The sequence below is a fragment of the Meleagris gallopavo genome, chromosome 1, assembly GCF_905368555.1.
Source record: "Meleagris gallopavo chromosome 1, MGAL_WU_HG_1.1, whole genome shotgun sequence".
Taxonomy (NCBI): domain Eukaryota; kingdom Metazoa; phylum Chordata; class Aves; order Galliformes; family Phasianidae; genus Meleagris; species Meleagris gallopavo.
This window is the reverse complement of record NC_139404.1, coordinates 76,535,227-76,553,116: the sequence shown is the minus strand read 5'-3', so window position 1 is coordinate 76,553,116 and position 17,890 is coordinate 76,535,227. Positions and strand designations below refer to the sequence as shown.

Below are 17,890 nucleotides of genomic sequence, written 5' to 3'. Positions count from 1 at the left end.
GAGAAGAGAGCTAGGTATTGTGCAGTCAGTAATCAGGATTGACAGATTCAGGAGTTGCATCACAGGAAGTATTGTGTAAATACAAACTTGCACACGACACAGAAATTTTATGCACTGAGACAGTCAGTTAAGTGTCAATTGTACAGTCAGAACTTCCATGATCTGGAAGGTGTTCTATGAAAGGACTACTCTGGACACAACTAATTAATAAGAACTCAATGGGAGCAAACTGTCATTTGATCAAAATCAGTTGCTGTACAGCTGGCTAGTCTGATAGCTCCTTCTTTAGTCTTCTGCCTAGAAAATACAGAAAGTCTGTTCTGTATTGCAACCTCTCTGAATACAGCTATGAGATCTTCTTTTGCTGTGGAAAAAATCAAAACAAATTTTTATATTAGCAATAGTACTGACTAGCTGTGAATTAAGAGATGGTGATATACTAGTTATATACTCTGATATCTACATGAATGATTGCATCTTGAAGTAAACAGGCATAAATCGGTTCCACCTTTGAAAAAAAAAAAAAGGAGTAATTAAGACTACAGTTACTCCCCTGATCCTGGATGTGAAAATGAAACTATTGAACTTTTTTAAAGTATCAGAGATATCACTGCCCTCACTTCCTCCTTGACACACACACACACACAAAACAAAGATTCAAGGAACAAAACAAGAGCATGCTCAAGTGACTAAGATGAAAACTAATATCAGGGAAATCTGTAAATCAAAGTCCGATGCTACAGTGTATGCCCAAGACAAGCTGTTAAGGAAAAGATTCAGGACCAGAAGACATAAAAAAAAGAATATGAACAGAATTTTGAAGTTAGCTGCAGCCAGAAATCAGAATGAGCTGAAAAACTAGAAAACCAAATTCTTTTTAATGAGAATTCAGGGCCAGACCTCAGCAGGCCTGACATATTAGGATCTCAGTTACTATGGGAACCAGGCTATTAGCTATTCAGCTGACCATAACCAGACAGAGCTGCACAATGGGGTACAATCTTTTCCACAGTAACAAGCACTAGCATTAATGAAGGTCTCAAAATAATTGAATTGTTACCTAAGCCATTGCGGATGCCTACCCTGATTTTGAGTGTATGCCTAGGTCAAAAGTATGAATAAAAACTCTAACTTCCTCCTTGTGACTTTTTTCCTTCTGTAATTCTCTTTCTCTGTAAAAACACTTAGGCAGCAGACGGCAGAATCAGAGTCCTTCAACACACAACATTTATTTTTAGCTGTCCCAAAGTTAGAGATGAACTATCGAAATGCTTTATGGATAATACTGAAGGTTGCTACTCAATGGTGACAAAATAACCCAAAGCTGAGATGACCTATGTATATTTGTATAGGTAGGTACAAATCTGATCAGTCAGTGAAGCAGTTTCTATAACATTTAAGGCAGTCTGAAAAGAAGTCTGGACTCTGCAAAAGCAACAGTAGTACAGCAGTAGCAATACTTTAAATCAGTACAAAGAAAGTACAGTATAATGGAGAAATAGCTGACCAGATATGAACACAAGGCAAGAATGATTTTTCACCAGTACTGCCAGTTTGAAGTGCTTGTGAAACTGCACTCTAATATCCTGATGGGCATTTTCAACGTATGCCTTTATTAAACCCTTCCTGGGTTCCAGATAATTCTCTTCATTGTAGTCTTTGAAAACAAGGTAGGCATTTAGTAATTCCCACAGTATTGTGTGTGCACAAGATTTTATACCCTTCCTCCTATCTGCAAAATGAACCTTACCGAACTTCTCATCATATAAAGAGCAGACCAAGAAGCACAGAATTAGAACTCAGTAATGGCTGGAATGTCTTAGCACTTTTTTGTGTGGTTGTTTCACAGTATCTGTAGTATGTTGGGTTTTTGTTTGTTTGGTTGGTGTTTTTTTTTAATTAAAAATTTAAATTAAAAAAAAAAAAGTGAGTTTCAGTATGCACATATAGCATATGTGTATCCATAACATAAACATGCATACAGACTGTTGTTTTATGCTTGTCATAGGGATTTCTCACAGAGATGCACTAAGGATCCCAACTGCTGTCCAGATAATCTCTTGAGATAGCTCTGCTATCTACTGGGAGTCCGAATGTGGGACATCAATAAGAGGCTACCAGTTCTGATAAAGCCAGAATACTATGATGCAATTACAAAACTATGACCTGACTGCTATCACGGAAACAGATGGGGTGGATCTTACAACTGGAGTAGTACGATTGAGGCCTACAAGCTTTTTGGAAGAGATAGAAAGGGCAGGGGGGGCAAAGGAGTTGCCCTGTATGTTAAGAAGTGGATAGACCATGAAGAGCTGTCTCTGAGAAACAGCCACATTCAGGTTGAGAGCACAAAGGTTAAAATTAAGGACCAGACCAATAAAGGACATCTGGTGGTCAGGGTCTACTACATGCTGCCTGATCAAGAGGAGCCTGCTGATGGGGCTTTCTTGCATCATTTACAAGGGATTTCATGCTCACAACTCTCAGCCTGATGGGGGATTTCAATCACCCAGCTGTCTGCTGGAAAAGCAACACGGCAGGTTGCAAACAATCCAGGAGACTCTTGGAGTCCGCTGAAGATAGCTTCATAGTTCTGTCCAATACCTGGACAGATCAGGTGGAGCGTTATTGGACCTGGTTCTCACCACTACAGAGGAGATTAAAGAGGTTCAGGTAAGACGCAATCTGGACTACAACAACCATGCTGTGGTTGAGTTAGTGATCCCAAGGAATATGGGCCTGGTCAGGAGCAGGGTCAGAATCTTTAGCTTCAGAAGATAAAAATTCCATCTGTTTAAGGAATTATTGGATGAGATCCTCTGGAAAACTGTCCTTAGGGACATAAGAACAGAACAAGGGTGGTACCTCTCTAAGGACAGCTTAAAGAGCACCAAGAATACCAAGAACAAGAGGTCTCCGTCTCCCAGTATAAGAAATCTAGCAGAAGATACAGGAAACTGACAAGGCTGAGTAAGGACCTGCTGGTCAAATTAAGGGAAAAGAAGGAAATGTACAGGCAGTAGAAATGGAGATGAGTGGCCTGGGAAGAATATAGGGATGCTGTCCAGACATGCAGAGATGGAATCAGGAAAGCCAAGGTGCAGACCAACTGAACTTATTGAGAGATGTGAAAATTAATAGGAGATTCTATATATATATTGGTCAAAGAGAAAGGCAAAGAAGAGTGTAGAACTGCCTTCAACAGACATGGAGAAGGCTGAGGTACTCAGCAAGTTCTTTGCCTCACTCTTCACTGCTAGTTGACTTCCCATGTCTCTTGAGTCACTCAGTCTTCAGGCAGAAGATGCAGGAGTAAAATCCCTATCTCTATAAGCATAGAGCAAGATGGATAAAGAATTGGTTGGAAGGTCACAGCCAGATGGTTATGGTCATTAGACCTATGTCCAAGTGGAGACCAGGGACAAGGTACGTCCCCCAGAGGTCCATCTAGGGACAAGTGCTCTACAACTTCTTTATCAGTGACCTGGATAGTGATACTGAGTACACCTTCAGCAAGTCTGCTGGCACCACGCTGAGTGGTGCAGTGGATACAATAGAAGGAGGTGATACCATCCAGAGGGACCTGGAAAGCCTTGGAAAGTGGGCCCATGAGAACCTATTGAGACTGAACAAGGCCAAGTGTAAGGTGTTGGGTTCGACTTGGGTAAGAGCAATCTCAGATATGTGTACAGACCGGGAGAAGAACTCACTGGGAGCAGCTGTGTAGAGAAGGACTTGGGTGTCCTTGTGGACAAAAAGTTGTACATGAGCCAGCAGTGTGCACTCAGAGCCCAGAAGGTCAACTGTATCCTAGCCTGCATCAAAAGAGATATGGCCAGCAGGGTGAGGAGGTGATTATCCCCCTCTGCTCTACCCTACTGCATTTAGGAGTAGGTCCCCCAGCACAAGATGTGGAGTTGTTGGAGCAGGTCCAGAGGAAAGCCACAAAGATGATCCGAGGACTGCAGCACCTCTCCTATATAAAAAAAGGTTGAGAAAACTGTGCTTGTTCATCCTGAGGAAAAGAAGGCCCCAGGAAGATCTCACATTCCAGTACCTAATGGGAGCTTATACACAGGCTGGAGACTGACTTTTTACATGGTCTAATACTGACAGAACAAGGGGGGATGGCTTTAAACTAAAAGAGGGGATATTTAAATTAAAGATCAAAATTTTTTAGTCAGAGAGTGTTGAGGTGCTGGAACAGGTTACTCAGAGAACTTGTGGACTCCCCATCTCTGGAGGTGATCAAGATCAGGTTGGATGGAGCCCTGAGCATCCTGATCTGGTGGGCAGCAACCCCACCCATAGCAGGGGAGTTAGAGTTAGATAACATTTAGGGTTCCCTCCCAAGCCATTCTATGATTCAACCGTATATACTCCAATCTCCAGAGCCTAAATATTCCCTAAACCACTGTCTTTGCCTTTCCCATCATGCTTATAAACTCTTGGGCTAAGAAATGCTCAAGGTTATTCAAGCTTGCAAGAGACCTTTCTTTACCTTTCAGAAAAAACCTTTCCATGTCATCAGCAAGAAAAGCAAGCAACTTTGAACTGACAAAATACTTCCCTTGTGGAAAAGCTCTCAGTTTCTCCTTACCAAAGCCTTTTAAATCATGGGAACTGTCATATTTTTATGCATAACTTAAATAAACCCAGCGTGCCTATGATATGGGTGAAGTTTTCTACCCACGTAAATGAGTATTCTGTGACTAGTCTTTTTCACCTTCTTCTCTGATACATACTTGCTCACCAGCTTACAAGCCTAATGGGATATAGACACATACTCATGTCAATTAAATCAAAGAACAAAATCTGGGCACTTGAGAAAAATGGAGAGAGGAGTCTTTATTTAGTACTCACTGATGGTTGGGTACTTTGCAAACATACGGAGTTTGACAGAAAGGAAACTCCTTCATATTCACTTCACGGTATAGCTGAGGTTGGCAAGGACTTCTGAGTCTACCTGATCCAACTCCTATTCAAGCTGATTCACCCAGAGCAGGTTCTTCAGGACCATGTTCAAGTGGCTTTTGAAATTCTCCAAGGAGAAGATTCCACAACATCTCTGAACAACTTGGGTCAGTGCTCTGTCACCCACATATAAAAAAAGTGCTTCCTGATGTTTAGACAGAATTTCTTGTGTTGCAGTTAGAGCCCACTGCTTCTTGTCCTGACACTGGGCACCACTGAAAAAAAACAGGCTGTCCTCTTTGCACCCTCCCTTATGCTCCATTATACTGTAAAGATAAGATTGATTGTTAAGATCTCCCCAAGCCTTCTCCAGGCTGAACAGTCTTAGCTTTCTGAGATTTTCCTCAGAGGAGAGAGGCTCCAGTTCCTTAACCATTTTTGTGGCCCTACATAGGATTCCGTCCAGTATGTCCGTTCTTCTCTTATACTGGGAGACCCAGCACTAGACACAGTACTTCATACATGGCCTCATCAGTGATGACTGGAGAGGAAGGGAAACTTCTCTTCACCTGCTGGCAATACTTTGTTTAATGTAGCCCTGGATACCGTTAACCTTCTTAACAGCAAGCATTTACACTTGATGGCCACCAGGACCCACTGGTCCTTTTCTGCAGAGTTGCTTTCCATCTAGGTAACTTATAATATGTCCTGATGCCAGGGGTTGTACCTTTCCAGGTGCAGGACTCTGCATATCTCTTCGTTGGCCTTCATGAGATTCTTGTCAGCTCACCTCTCCAATCTGTTGAGGTCCCTCTGGATGGCAACATAGCCCACTGGTGAATTCATCACTCCTTCATTCTGTGTCATCTGCATACTTGCTGAGGATACACTCTGCCCCATTCCTACTTAGAAGAAACAATGATGATACAGCACTGCTTGAGCAGAGGGATGGACAAGATGACCTCCAGAGGCCCCTTTCAACCTCAGCTTTTCTATGATTCTATGATATCAGGTGAGCAGTGAATTCTACAGTTGTACTGAAAACCACTTTATCTTTCATTACAGCTGAAATCAGAAACCTTCAAGGAGAGTCTTAAATTTATCATGCCAGAAAAATAATTGCAGTTGGCAAACTGAAGAATTTCAGAACGTCATGGGACATGTCCACTATGTTGTACAGCAGATCTGGACAGAAAGTATCCAGAAAGGGTGCTTTACTAATAAATGATATTAATAACAGCTTCTAGTTGCATAATACACAAGATCATTCAGGCAAGTCAGACTAGTGCAGAACAAGTCCCCAGCACTGTGCAAAGCTCCTCTTCTCCATTTTAAACTTAGTAAGCAGTCACACAGACAGAACACTGAATAAGATACAGTGTGAGTGTACACGGTTGGCTTTCTTATTCCCTCATAAACCGTCTCTCAGAAAAGACCATGGTTTTGTTCCCTTGTCTTAGTAGTTAGAATCATTCTGAAATCCATTCTGGGAATCAATTAGTTACCTAAAACTGCCAGTGCCAACAAGAAATGTCTGGTCATCATACTCACTTACTTATCTATTATGAGAAAAATGGACCACTTCGCTCACTATCAATGGACTTGTGCTCTTAGTGCAGAAGTCACCTCTAAAACTCATGCCACATACATTTCCAATACTATTTCACATTTTTTCTCTCATCATCTCTTCTGTCCGTGAGCCTCAGAGGAGCTTCTTAACCAAAGGTAAGTATTTTTTGGTACAAATCTTTCACTTCTGTTAACAGGATGATTCACAGGTCACAAGTGGCAGGATCAACTTAACACACTGCTGGCCATGCAGTTGTATGAATTTCCTTTACTTAGTTCAAGGGATGTTGAGTGCCTGTGCAGTTATTTCTAAGTCCACCAGGAAAAGCCTGAGATACAGTTCAGTCTTATGTCTGGCAGGTCAAAGAGGGATCTGAAGACTGCCCTTACCTTCCCGAGGAAATGCTTGCGGTATAGCTTGGCTGTCGGGTCACTCTCCAGTTTCACTTTAACATTCCAGGGAAAGGGTACATCAGACAGAGTTGGACTGGAGGGGTTGTGGCTTGTCCCTTCAATCCAGTAGCCCCCAAACTGGGGTAAGATAATGAGAGGATATGGCCACCCTTTCTGTAATACCTATTTGGAAGGCAGAGAACATGAAAGCTGAAAGGTCAATAGCTGAAAAGGCCAGTAGGCTGAAAGTTCAAGGGAAAATCAGAGAAGAGTAGTACAGACTCACCTCATGGATGCTGGGGTAAGGAATATACTCTTCTTCTGTCTGAAATCAGAAGAGAATGTTAGCAAAAATTAGCAAAAATGCGGGAGATCTTTTAAATTCTTATCCTCTCATGATAGCGCAAGCTGTGTCTTTAGCTTCTGCTCTGCCCTAGTCCACCTTTAGAGGTTTATTTTAGAATTTTAAGTTGGACTTTCTTTCCCAGGTCTCAGCACTGTAACATAAAACTTTGAGAACAAAAATCAATAAAAGCTAATTTTAAAGTTAACTAGAACAGAAAAAAATTCAGAGGAAAAGTTGAGAATTTAAGGATAAAAATCTGTTTCTACTGGCCTAAAATTGAGAGAAGCACATCAGCTTTCTTGTCGCATCAGAGTCTTCAAGCAGACAATTGAAATAAATGCATTGTGTTTTCATAAATATTATTACAGTTCTTAAATTGAAAAAATGTAATCAATTATTTTGTCAAACCTAGGATTTTTAACAATATTAAACACTTATTGGAATAACTTAAATCAGAAAAAGGAAAATACTGTCTTTCATGTACACAGTAACACCTCTCACAGCTAATTAAAATGATTGTTTTTAAGCTCCCTATTCACTCCACACTGAAAACGCAGTACAAGCCTGGTCAGTAATCATCTGTCATTATCAATAACTTAAGAGGCAACAATGATTTAGCCCGACCTTGAGAGGAGCTGGAAGGGAACATCTTTGTTCATCCAGACGACTCCCCTGGAAACAGAAAGTCATGGACAGTGAATCCCGTATTTAACATGTTTGTTTCATTTACCCTCTGCGTTCTTCTCCATATTCTCAACTTGTATATTTTTGTTCTTTATAATCTTCTGCTTTAAGCAAATTCGGAAGTTTAGAATAAGCAGGACTAGGCCAGGCTATTCCTAATTTGGCATTAAAACTGAAAAACCTTATAGTTCTTTAAAAGCAGAAAGCTGGCAGAAATCAAAATAATTATCCCAAAGGGATTCTGTTATATACATTTCTAGTCTCTTTAGGCTACTCTGCTTCTTATTCAAACAATAAATAAAGATTTATTGATAGAAAATGAAAGAATAGTATTCAGACTTTTTCTCGCAGTTTTAGGCTTCCCTCTCCCTTGAAGATACCATACCATCAGGCAGAGCAAAAAAGTCCAGAGAAAGATTAAGAGAAGTAACAAATTTTTGAGGATTAGGCAAGACTTTGAAAAGTTTATATGCCTTCCTTTCATTCACATAATGGAATAAATCTGTCTCTTGGAGGCAAAAGAGAAAATAAGAGTCACTTTCCATGCTTATATCTGATTAGTGCAAAGAGCTTTATGGCACAGTCCTGCTTATCTCCTTTACTTGCACAACATTAACTGGGCATATACAACTGGATGCCTACTTTCTTCCTCTGTCAGTGGATGCCTTTCTTACTGAAGGCTATTTCATTCTCTGCCTTCTCACTATGGCAAGAGTTTGCTCACTTCCAACACACTTCTGCAGCAGAAACGCACAATAACAGAAACATCAGCCATGAGAACCCTCTGTGCTGACTAAGCAGAGGTTGAGAACAAAAGAAGTCAAAAAGACATGGGAACCTATGCTGATAATAGTCCAAGTGGGCGTAAGTACAGGGACACAAGATGCATAATTTGCACAGACAGATAGGAAGCCAAAGATCAGGACAAGGTATGTAAGAATTAATAATTAATTACTGACATCAGTATCCTCTAACTCTCATACAGGAACATGATGCTGTGACTATATTTTTATACATCTTCAATGACAGCTTACTGTAAGGGTTAATGGACAGGATAAGCAGCTCCTGACTTCATTCTGACAATAAGAAGGACCTCATTCATAACAACTATGTCTATGTGAGCATTTTACAGTGAAACAATCTTGTAAAAGTATCTGATAAAAATATATAAATCTGAAATAATTTTTCTACTTTACATACAGTGAAAATGTAAGATCACAGAATCACAGAATGGCCAGGGTTGGAAGGGACCTCAAGGATCATGAATCTCCAACCCCCTGCCACAGGCAGGGCCAACAACCTCCATATTTAAGATATATTTACATACTTAAGGGCAAAAGTTTGAGGACAGAGTTCCAGTCCTATTTAAGTCCTAAGTTGAAAAGACCTGAGCGACAATGTTAACACTGAGCAGTAGCAATATTAACATTGAGTATTAATAATGATCAGGATGCTTCTTTTTTTTTTTCCTTTGCTATTTCTGAAATAAAAAGATATCCATTATAAATTAAAACAAACAAAAACAAACAAAAAAAAATCCATCTATGTTTAAAAAACAAGAAAGAAAGAAAGAAAAATGACCTGGTGAGTTGTGAAATCAAAATGGAATAGGGCTGAAGTAAACTTTACCTTTTATGGAGGTAGTAATAGCCATTCTGTATTTGGGCAGGTCATGAAAGTGTACATGGAGTACATGAAGTGCAAACAGGTGTTCAGTTAATGTGATCTGGAATTTTACTTGTCAGCGTACTGGGCTGAGACTCAGGAGGAAGGCTAGGTTCTGAAGTAGGTGTCTCTGGAACAGAATTTTGGGGCAAGAAAAGACTATGTTTTGTCAAAATAAGGTTGAGACATGAGAGACACAGAAGTGCAAGGCAGCCCCAGTTTTCTGGAACAAGCCATGGAAAGTATGGGGACAAGCCCTCTATGCACTGGGGGATTTTTGCATGTTGAAATGGAGTCTGGGGAACTGCAATGTTGCAAGGTCTCTCTTCTCTTCCTTGGCATTTTTGACAGATCTGACAACTGCAAAAGGTTTCCAGTTTCAAAGGAGGTCCTAGTGGATGACCAGTATCTCAGCCTGAGGGAAAACATCTTGAGCTGCTATAAGTCAGTGTATTAGGGTTTCTGCAGAGAGAAGAGAAAGAACATGCCAGCACATTCCATGCTACACTGCCTATAGTTATAGGAGCTCCTCTTAACAATCACTCCTCTAGAGCAAAGCAAAGATCCAATGTAGCTCAGGTTGTATAGAGTAAAACCTTATTTTAGTACAAAATAAAAGACAGGAATTATGTATCATCCTATGTGTTTATGTTAGATCAAAGTTAACCATAGTATTATAAAGAAATGTTAACAATCAATAAAACATTGGCAGTCTATAAGGATGCTCTGAGATCATATAATCTGAAAAAAAATAGCTTTAAAAATTCAGTTGCTAGATATATAAACTATTATTATTATACTATCTCTCCATTTGGTAGAGGAAATATGTTTTTCCCTTTTATTTTTCCATTTTACATTGTAGTGTATACATCTGAATGCACGTTTTTTAATAAAAGAATTAAGCCAGTCTTCCTTGCTTGTGCAAGTTAAAGCTGACCTTCCTAAATGCAGTTATGTTAACACATGTGAATGTCCTATTAATCACCTATCATTAGTATCTGCTACCCAGCAGAAATTTTCTCGAAGATTTTCAAGACTGTGCCAGAAATTCCTTTATGAAACTTTGATTTTCTCTCAAAATCATAATTCTGAATAGAACAATATGAATATAGCTCTTCCATCATGCAAGTTCTAGAAATGAACACAGGAAAACAGTTTTGAGACTTCATATAGAAGCTTGGACCTAGAAAACCAGATAGTCTTCAAGTCTAAATTGAAGGTTGTTGGGATTGAAATGACAAGACAAAGAGCAGCAGATGATTTGTTTGGCTAAAAAAAAAAGAAGTGTCCAAAGTCTGACAGAATAATTTCTCATTACCTGCATTTTTTCAATCATCTCAAACAAGTCCACAGTCTGTGGGGAAAAAAAAAGAAAAAAAAAAAAGGACAACAGGGAAAATAATTTAACACTTGTAAAAGTTAATGTTATCTTCTGTGGTAAAACAGATACTAATCCAGCATCTCTTTCCATGTTTACATACAAAACTATTTATTTTCTTACTGAAGACAAGAAGGAATCTTTCTTCCTTTACTGATAGCAAGGACAATACAACTCTAAATAGTTTTCAGCCTACATTGCAAAAGCTTGATCTGCAACCTGATAGGACGGGAGTCAGGAATTTGTATTTGTGAATGGGTTAAACTACAGGCCTGATACAATATACAATAAAAAGTGATTAAACAAACAAGTTTAGGATCTTTATACAGAAGTGGACAATTATATCTGTAACACAAGCATGCACACAAGCTTGCCTTCTGTCATTTCTTCTGCTCAGTAGTCCAATGCACATTCCAACCCTGAGACAAAGGAATGTAAACTGCCTTTACCTTGTTGGGAGCAGCAAAAGCAAGAGTAGATGGAATGCTTTGGATAGGAGAGTCTATAACATTTCTGTCACAACACACTCCCTCCTCAGACCTCCTGTAAGAGACAAAAGGAAAAATAAAAACTTCTAACTCCTGTCAAACACAAGCACTTGCCAGTGATGCTTTCCTTGCCTTCTGCTGTTTTTAGCTTCTTTCCAGACCATTTCTTGTCTAGGAGAAGCTATCATTCCCTGTCAGTTTACTTATAACCTGCAAAGTTCCTGAATAAATCAGCAAAAAAAGGCAAAGTGAAGTTAGCACAGATGTGGCTGGAAACAAACCCTAGGTTTCACATGCAATACAAGACCAAAGCACTTTGTAACTCAATCACAGAAATGTTTTTTATGTAATCATGCATCATGATCATGAATTGTTATCCCCCAGGTCTTAGATGCACGATCCTTATTACTGTTAAGAGATCAGTATCTGGAAGTGGCAAAGACTCTTGCCTTGAAATAAGGGTCTGTATTTCCTACTGTATGTAAGAACTACTTCTTTATGTAATAATTACAAAGTTATGCTCTCATTACAGGCTTCAACTACCTCTATGCTCATCAATTCTCTGACAATTCACAAAATATTTTGGTAGTCCACTTGTGTCATGTAACTTGTATATACTCTTGATCTATACAGAGTAATGTGAACCTTCCATCCCACATTTTTTTCCTAACACCAAAATGAGAGACCTATGTTATACACCTAAAGATTAAATTCATATAGGAAGAAAGACCGAGAAGTTAGCCTCAACATATTCAAATAAATACTGTAATAGTTAAATGACAAATGTATTTAAAATTAATATTAATTTCACTATTAATTGAATTTCATTAGTAGTATTATTAAATATTAATATTATATATGCACGTGCTTTATTTATCACTTCTATTCATATAGTTATAGCATAGCTAGGACTAACAAAATACATGTCCAAGGCAGTATATGTAACATTTTCATTACTTGCTTTAGAAAACTGAAGGCTCTGTTCTGTAGTACCTAAAAACTAAGAGCTAAATCTGAAAATTTCTCATTTTCAGAAACTAGTCATAACCAGAGAAATCTAACAGTAGATCTTATATGCAAATGGATGCCATGGAGCCTTGCTGGATGCAATAGTGTTTTTCTTTGGCATGCCACTGTTTTGACTCCTGAGTCATTCAGTAAGGAGTAAATTACATACCTGTAATATAGAAATTTGGCAGATTTTGCATGAGGTCAGTGAGGTTAGTCCTGCTCCTGTTCTCCTGCCATAAATTCACCTCCATATTTTGGGCTGACTGAAGCATTACTCAGAGCAACTGCTCCTTACCATTCAATCCTTGCACAGTTCTAATGACAAAATGCAGCGGATGCCATGATCACAGGCCTTACCATACACTTAGAGATGCTATCAATTCTCCAAATATCCCAGGAACATATGGAGGAACTTTAAAAATCCAGAAGAATGATTTAGAATTGAGATATTCAAAGAATATCTCAAAACTTCAGGGCTATTGCTAATATCGCTTGAATGTTCAAGTAAATGTTGGACGCTGACAATAAATTACTTGCACTGTAGTCCCTAGAACAAAGCCCATGTGTGTAATTATGAAGCACAAATATCACTGTCAGAGAGCAGAACGCTGTTTCTGAAAAAGAAGAACAATTCTGCAGGTTGGGAGAGCAAATAAGTATGCAGTATGTACATTGAAATGCTTTTTTGCTGAAACTTTAATTTTATGAAAAGGCAGTAAGGGAGACCAGAGGCTATGGAACAGACTGAAGACTAGAACAGGATTTTATTAGTGACAATAACCAACGCATTAATTTCAAGGAAGTATCTGAACTAAGAGTAGGCCTTCCACTTGGGTCACAGTAACCCCAAGTATCAATACAACCTGGGGGATGAAAGGGGGATGAAAGCTCTACTGAAAAAGGTTTTGGGGGTACTAATGGATGGCAAACTAGACACGAGCCAGTAATGTGCCCTTGTATCCCAAAAGCCAACCATATCATGGGCTGCATCAAAAAAAGCGTGGTCAGCAGGTCAAGGGAAGTGATCTGGCCCTCTATACTATGCTGGTGAGACCTCACCCAGCTGTGCTAGATGTGGAGTCGTCAGTATAGGACAGACATGGGCCTGTTGGAGATGTCCAGATGAAGGCCACAAAAATGATCCAAGGGATGGAACACCTCCCCTACAAGGACACGCTGAGAGGGCTGGGGCTTAAACTAAAAAAGGGGAGATTTAGACTGGACATAAGGAAAAAAGTTTTTTGCAACAGGGGTAGTGAAGCACTAGAGCTAACTGCCCAGAGAAGTGGTGGATGGATGCTCCATCCCTGGAGACATTCAAGGTCAGGTTGGACAGGGCTCTGAGTACCCTGATCTATCTATAGATGTCCCTGTTCATTGCAGGGGAGTTACACTAGATGACTTTTAAAGGTTCCTTCTGACTCAAATGACTCTATGATTCTATTCCACTGCTAAAGACTCAATTCTGAAATGGTGCAAGAAGAACCTTTGCAGACTTCTAAGCTACTACCTCCACGCACACAACTCTGCTAATGCCCTTTGCTCCTGTCTTGCAGCATCTTCTGCTATTTCAGTCCTGGGATCCCCATATAGATCTATAAAAATAATTTCTACCTATTATAGCTAAGCCAGATCAATAACAAATTCTATGCTATTATTTATTCTAAAATAAACAAAAATTGGCTTCCATGGGTTTAATAAAGTCTTTCATCTATGTGATAAAGTCTCACCCTGCTTCCTTTCATGAACACGAGCACCTTGACCAACCCCTCTCACCTTCCTGGAGCCACAGAAGGACATCAGGCAGGAGGGCACCATAGCAGTCGCACACTTGGCTCACAGAAGGGCTCCCTTCAAAGCTGGACTTCCCAGCTCAGATCACGACAGACACTTCTCACCTCATCAGCTCCCTTCCTTTCCAGTCAGCCTAGAAGAGCTCTTCTACCCACTCCCACTGCAAAACAGCCATCGCGGGGCAGGGTCCCATGCCAGCCTTACACCCCGAGATCCTCTCAGTTGCTCCCCCCCACCCGTCCCCAGGCTGCAGGGCGCAATGCAAACTGCCCGAGGGAGAGCCGCTCAGTGCCGTACGTACCCTCCGTCGGCTCCAACGGGAGAAGCGTGCTTTCGGGAAAACATGCCGGAACGGTTAAGGCAGCTCCCCTCTGTCCTCCTCAGGAGCTTCCTCTCCTCCCACCTCAGCACGGAAAAGGGCACAGGCTCCCTCCCTCCCTTCAATTCCCAAGCCAGGCTTCAAAGGAGAGACAGCAAAGAGCACCTCACAGCTGGGACGAGGCCCCAGCCGTGGGGCACGAAGCTCCTGGGAAGATGGACATGGCATAGAGAGACAGAAAAGGAGGAGGAGGCAAGGAGAAAGAGAAGAAAACAGGGGATGGAGCGATGGCTCCTGCCTCTTCTTTGCTGTGGAATATCAGTAAAATCATTCTACCTAGATTCCACCTTTCTAGGGGATCCATATCTCTCCCTTGTAGGACAGCTGAATCCAAGAGGCTGACTCCAGGTTGCTAGTGACTGTAAAACAAGCAGTATTAAACAGGGACACCTGAAGAATCCCTTATTCAACTCTTCTGCAGGGTAAGTTCCATTCACAACGTTCCTTTTTGTATGCAGTGGAAAAAGTGAGCAACATGGAAATCCTCCACAACTTCCTATTTGCTTCAAGGGAACTCTAACAGGATATCAACCTCACTAGCCTTTGGTCTTAGAAGCTGATGTACATCAAGTAATACAGAGATTTGACATTATTCTTCATATGAAATAACTGGATGCTCTAACATGTAAGCAATTCACTCTCTAGCGAAGCTCAAATCTGAGATTCAGAAACCCCATAAATACAAGAATTTGCATTTACTTGCAGCATGGTTAGATTGCTGCTCCAAAAAAAACTGAGGATGAAAACGTAAGTTCCATGTGCAGGCTGCCAGTACTAACTACTGCCCTCCCTGATGGCATGGCCATTAGCAGCAGCAACAGCAAGACTAGATATGGTGAAAGCAAAGTACACAGAGAGGCCCAGGTCTTTCTGACATCCTTCAGAAGCTTAAAACTAATTTTGTTCACACACTGAATACTCTAGGCTCAGTTTTCATTTAACTACCTTACAGGTTTACCTAATCTCCTGTACAGCTGCAGTTGTGCACAGAGCCCTCAATATCTGGGAGCAAATCAGCAAACAATTATTATATGCTTTAATTGCTGTTGTAAGTAGCATCCTTTAATAATAATCACATGAATAAATCACTTTCACATGTAAGCAAATCATAAGCCCTCTTACCCCTTTCTGTTCCTCAACTTACAATCAAGCTAACAATTGTTGCTGTTTATGCACCTGATACAACAGTATCACCTAATATAAGCTTTTAGTTGTATTCAGTAGACTCAACTCATACAGATAGTTGCATTCTTACACGAATTCTGCATATTTATAGTCTCATAATACATAAATTTATCTATTTTGCATGAGTCATACTGCATTCTATAATTTTGTTGTGGGTTTTTTTGTTTTGTTTTTTTTTAACATACTAGCAAACAAGCTTCTATTCTTTTAGGTATCCTTGTAGATATGTTAATGTATGTATTTCAATAACCAGCATCTACAGTTTTTGCTACATATTTTCCTCATTTTTATTAACAGACTTTTTTTTATAACTGCACTAGCATTTTATCCTGCTCACATAGGAAAAGTCTGGATTAGCTATAACATCGAACCTGATCTCTGCAGTTTTATCAATTATGTGAGTCATTCTAGGAACATTAGAAGCTCCACGGAAGCTACGCAGCACCAGCATATTCTTCAACAGTAAACTATACAGAGCAGAAACTCTTTTTTTTTTCCCTGTATTTATTACTACAATATTACATTCAGTCATCTCAAGTTCATAGGCAGAAACACATATGTTTTCACACCAGATGTTTTCACAGATGTATGTGCACAGCTTCTAAATAGCATACTGGATATAAACAGACAGACAGCACCTCCCACAACCCACTTGAATTCATCATTGTATGCCAAAGATTGACAGAATGAGAGTGGAATCTCTTTGAGTCCTGACAGACCCTCTTTCATGCCCCTCCATCTCTTCAGTTTATATAATTTCCTACAGGCACAACTGCTCTCCCTATCTCCTCCCTCCCCTTCGCCTCTCTCCCGCTGCACAATGCGGTATAGCACAATGCCTAAATCTTTAAAAAGCAGATGCTCTTCCTCCTGGGGCTTAAACTGCTTCCATCCATTACACAATGCACAGCAAGCAGCAGAGATCTGAAACTACCCCCCTCCAGCTGTTTTTACGCCCATTCCTTCTAGATGCAAAATAAATTTAATTGGTATCATATGCAAGAAGGGAATAAAACCAGCTAAGCTGTTCATCCCCTACCTGAACAAGGTTCTCTCATCCCCAGCTGGCAAGCGGATGGAGACAGGGAACCCAGCTGCTCCCACATAAACTCTTCTTTCCTTGCACTATAAATTATTCACATAGGTTGCAGCATCCTCCCTCTCTCTTCCTTCCTCTCCCCCTCCCCCTCCCCTCCCTCCCTCCCTTGCTTTCTCTTACACCGCCCCCACCTGCAGATGAATGGAGACTGAGCAGGTCACTGCTGTCATAGTTGAAATGAGAGATCACTGAAGACAGAACAGGCAGACCTAAGTACAGCTGCTCTCTGAAGCTGATTGGTCCTAGATGAAGGGACCAAACTGGCATCTGCCTAGCTGGAGCATGGGCAGTTCTCTGAACCCACATACTGCACCCTGCACTTCTAACACCAGACCCACAGTGATGCCCTGTAAAAATCAGTGAGGTTTTTTTTCACATAGGAAGCTCATTTTTGTGGTTCTCTCAAGAATAACAGCAGTTATTGGGTGTATCAAGTTATAATCAAGTTGAAGTTCTTCATCATCAGTTTCTATCAGAAGTTATCAAATTTATTAATAATTCAGCAGGTAATTTTTCTTGGTACATATGAGAGATCTCTGAAAATCAGAGAAACATAATGGCATCCAGGAATTCTTGTCCTGAAGATATATGTCAGCTGCTCAACTACAGGATAAGGAGATTGAAAACAAAAGATATGATTCATAAGTCCATATTTTGCCAAGAGTAGTGCATTACATTTTTAATAATCATGTCTAAAAGAAAGGAGTTAGCTCCTGTGCTTTATAATACAACTAACTTCATAAATCAGTTTAATTATCTTAATAAATAACAATTTTCTTTAGACTATCGGACAAGTTCCTCAAAAGCAGTACTGTGTGGTTATAAAAGGACAGTATCAGCAAATTGTACGTGGAATTAAGGCAGAAATGAGAAAGGATTGCCAGGATCATGTCAAAACAGGACTGACAGTTTTTTTTACAGCAGAGGCAAGTCTATAGAGTGAAGACAGACTGAAGAGCACACAAATAAAAATATGGCCCTTGTC

General features: G+C 40.2%; 1 protein-coding gene across 14 annotated transcripts in view; it reads right to left on the bottom strand.

Moving 5' to 3' along the window:
• The window catches only part of LOC100544165 (rap1 GTPase-activating protein 1), a 61,392-nt gene that overhangs the window by 20,968 nt on the left and 22,534 nt on the right, over positions 1 to 17,890 (bottom strand). For 13 of the 14 annotated variants that reach the window (XR_014886366.1, XR_014886372.1, XR_014886374.1 and 10 more), the window contains 5 exons: positions 11,399 to 11,492; positions 10,890 to 10,925; positions 7,847 to 7,894; positions 7,163 to 7,201; positions 6,874 to 7,059 (listed from right to left, as the gene is read on the bottom strand). Coding sequence is in view for 10 of the 14 variants with exons in the window: in XM_085235856.1 (XP_085091982.1) it covers positions 6,874 to 7,059; positions 7,163 to 7,201; positions 7,847 to 7,894; positions 10,890 to 10,925; positions 11,399 to 11,492 (403 nt within the window). In the remaining 4 variants the exon portion in view is untranslated. Of the gene's footprint in view, positions 1 to 6,873; positions 7,060 to 7,162; positions 7,202 to 7,846; positions 7,895 to 10,889; positions 10,926 to 11,323; positions 11,493 to 17,890 lie in introns of those variants that run through there. The other variant, XM_085235883.1, reaches the window with a different exon arrangement.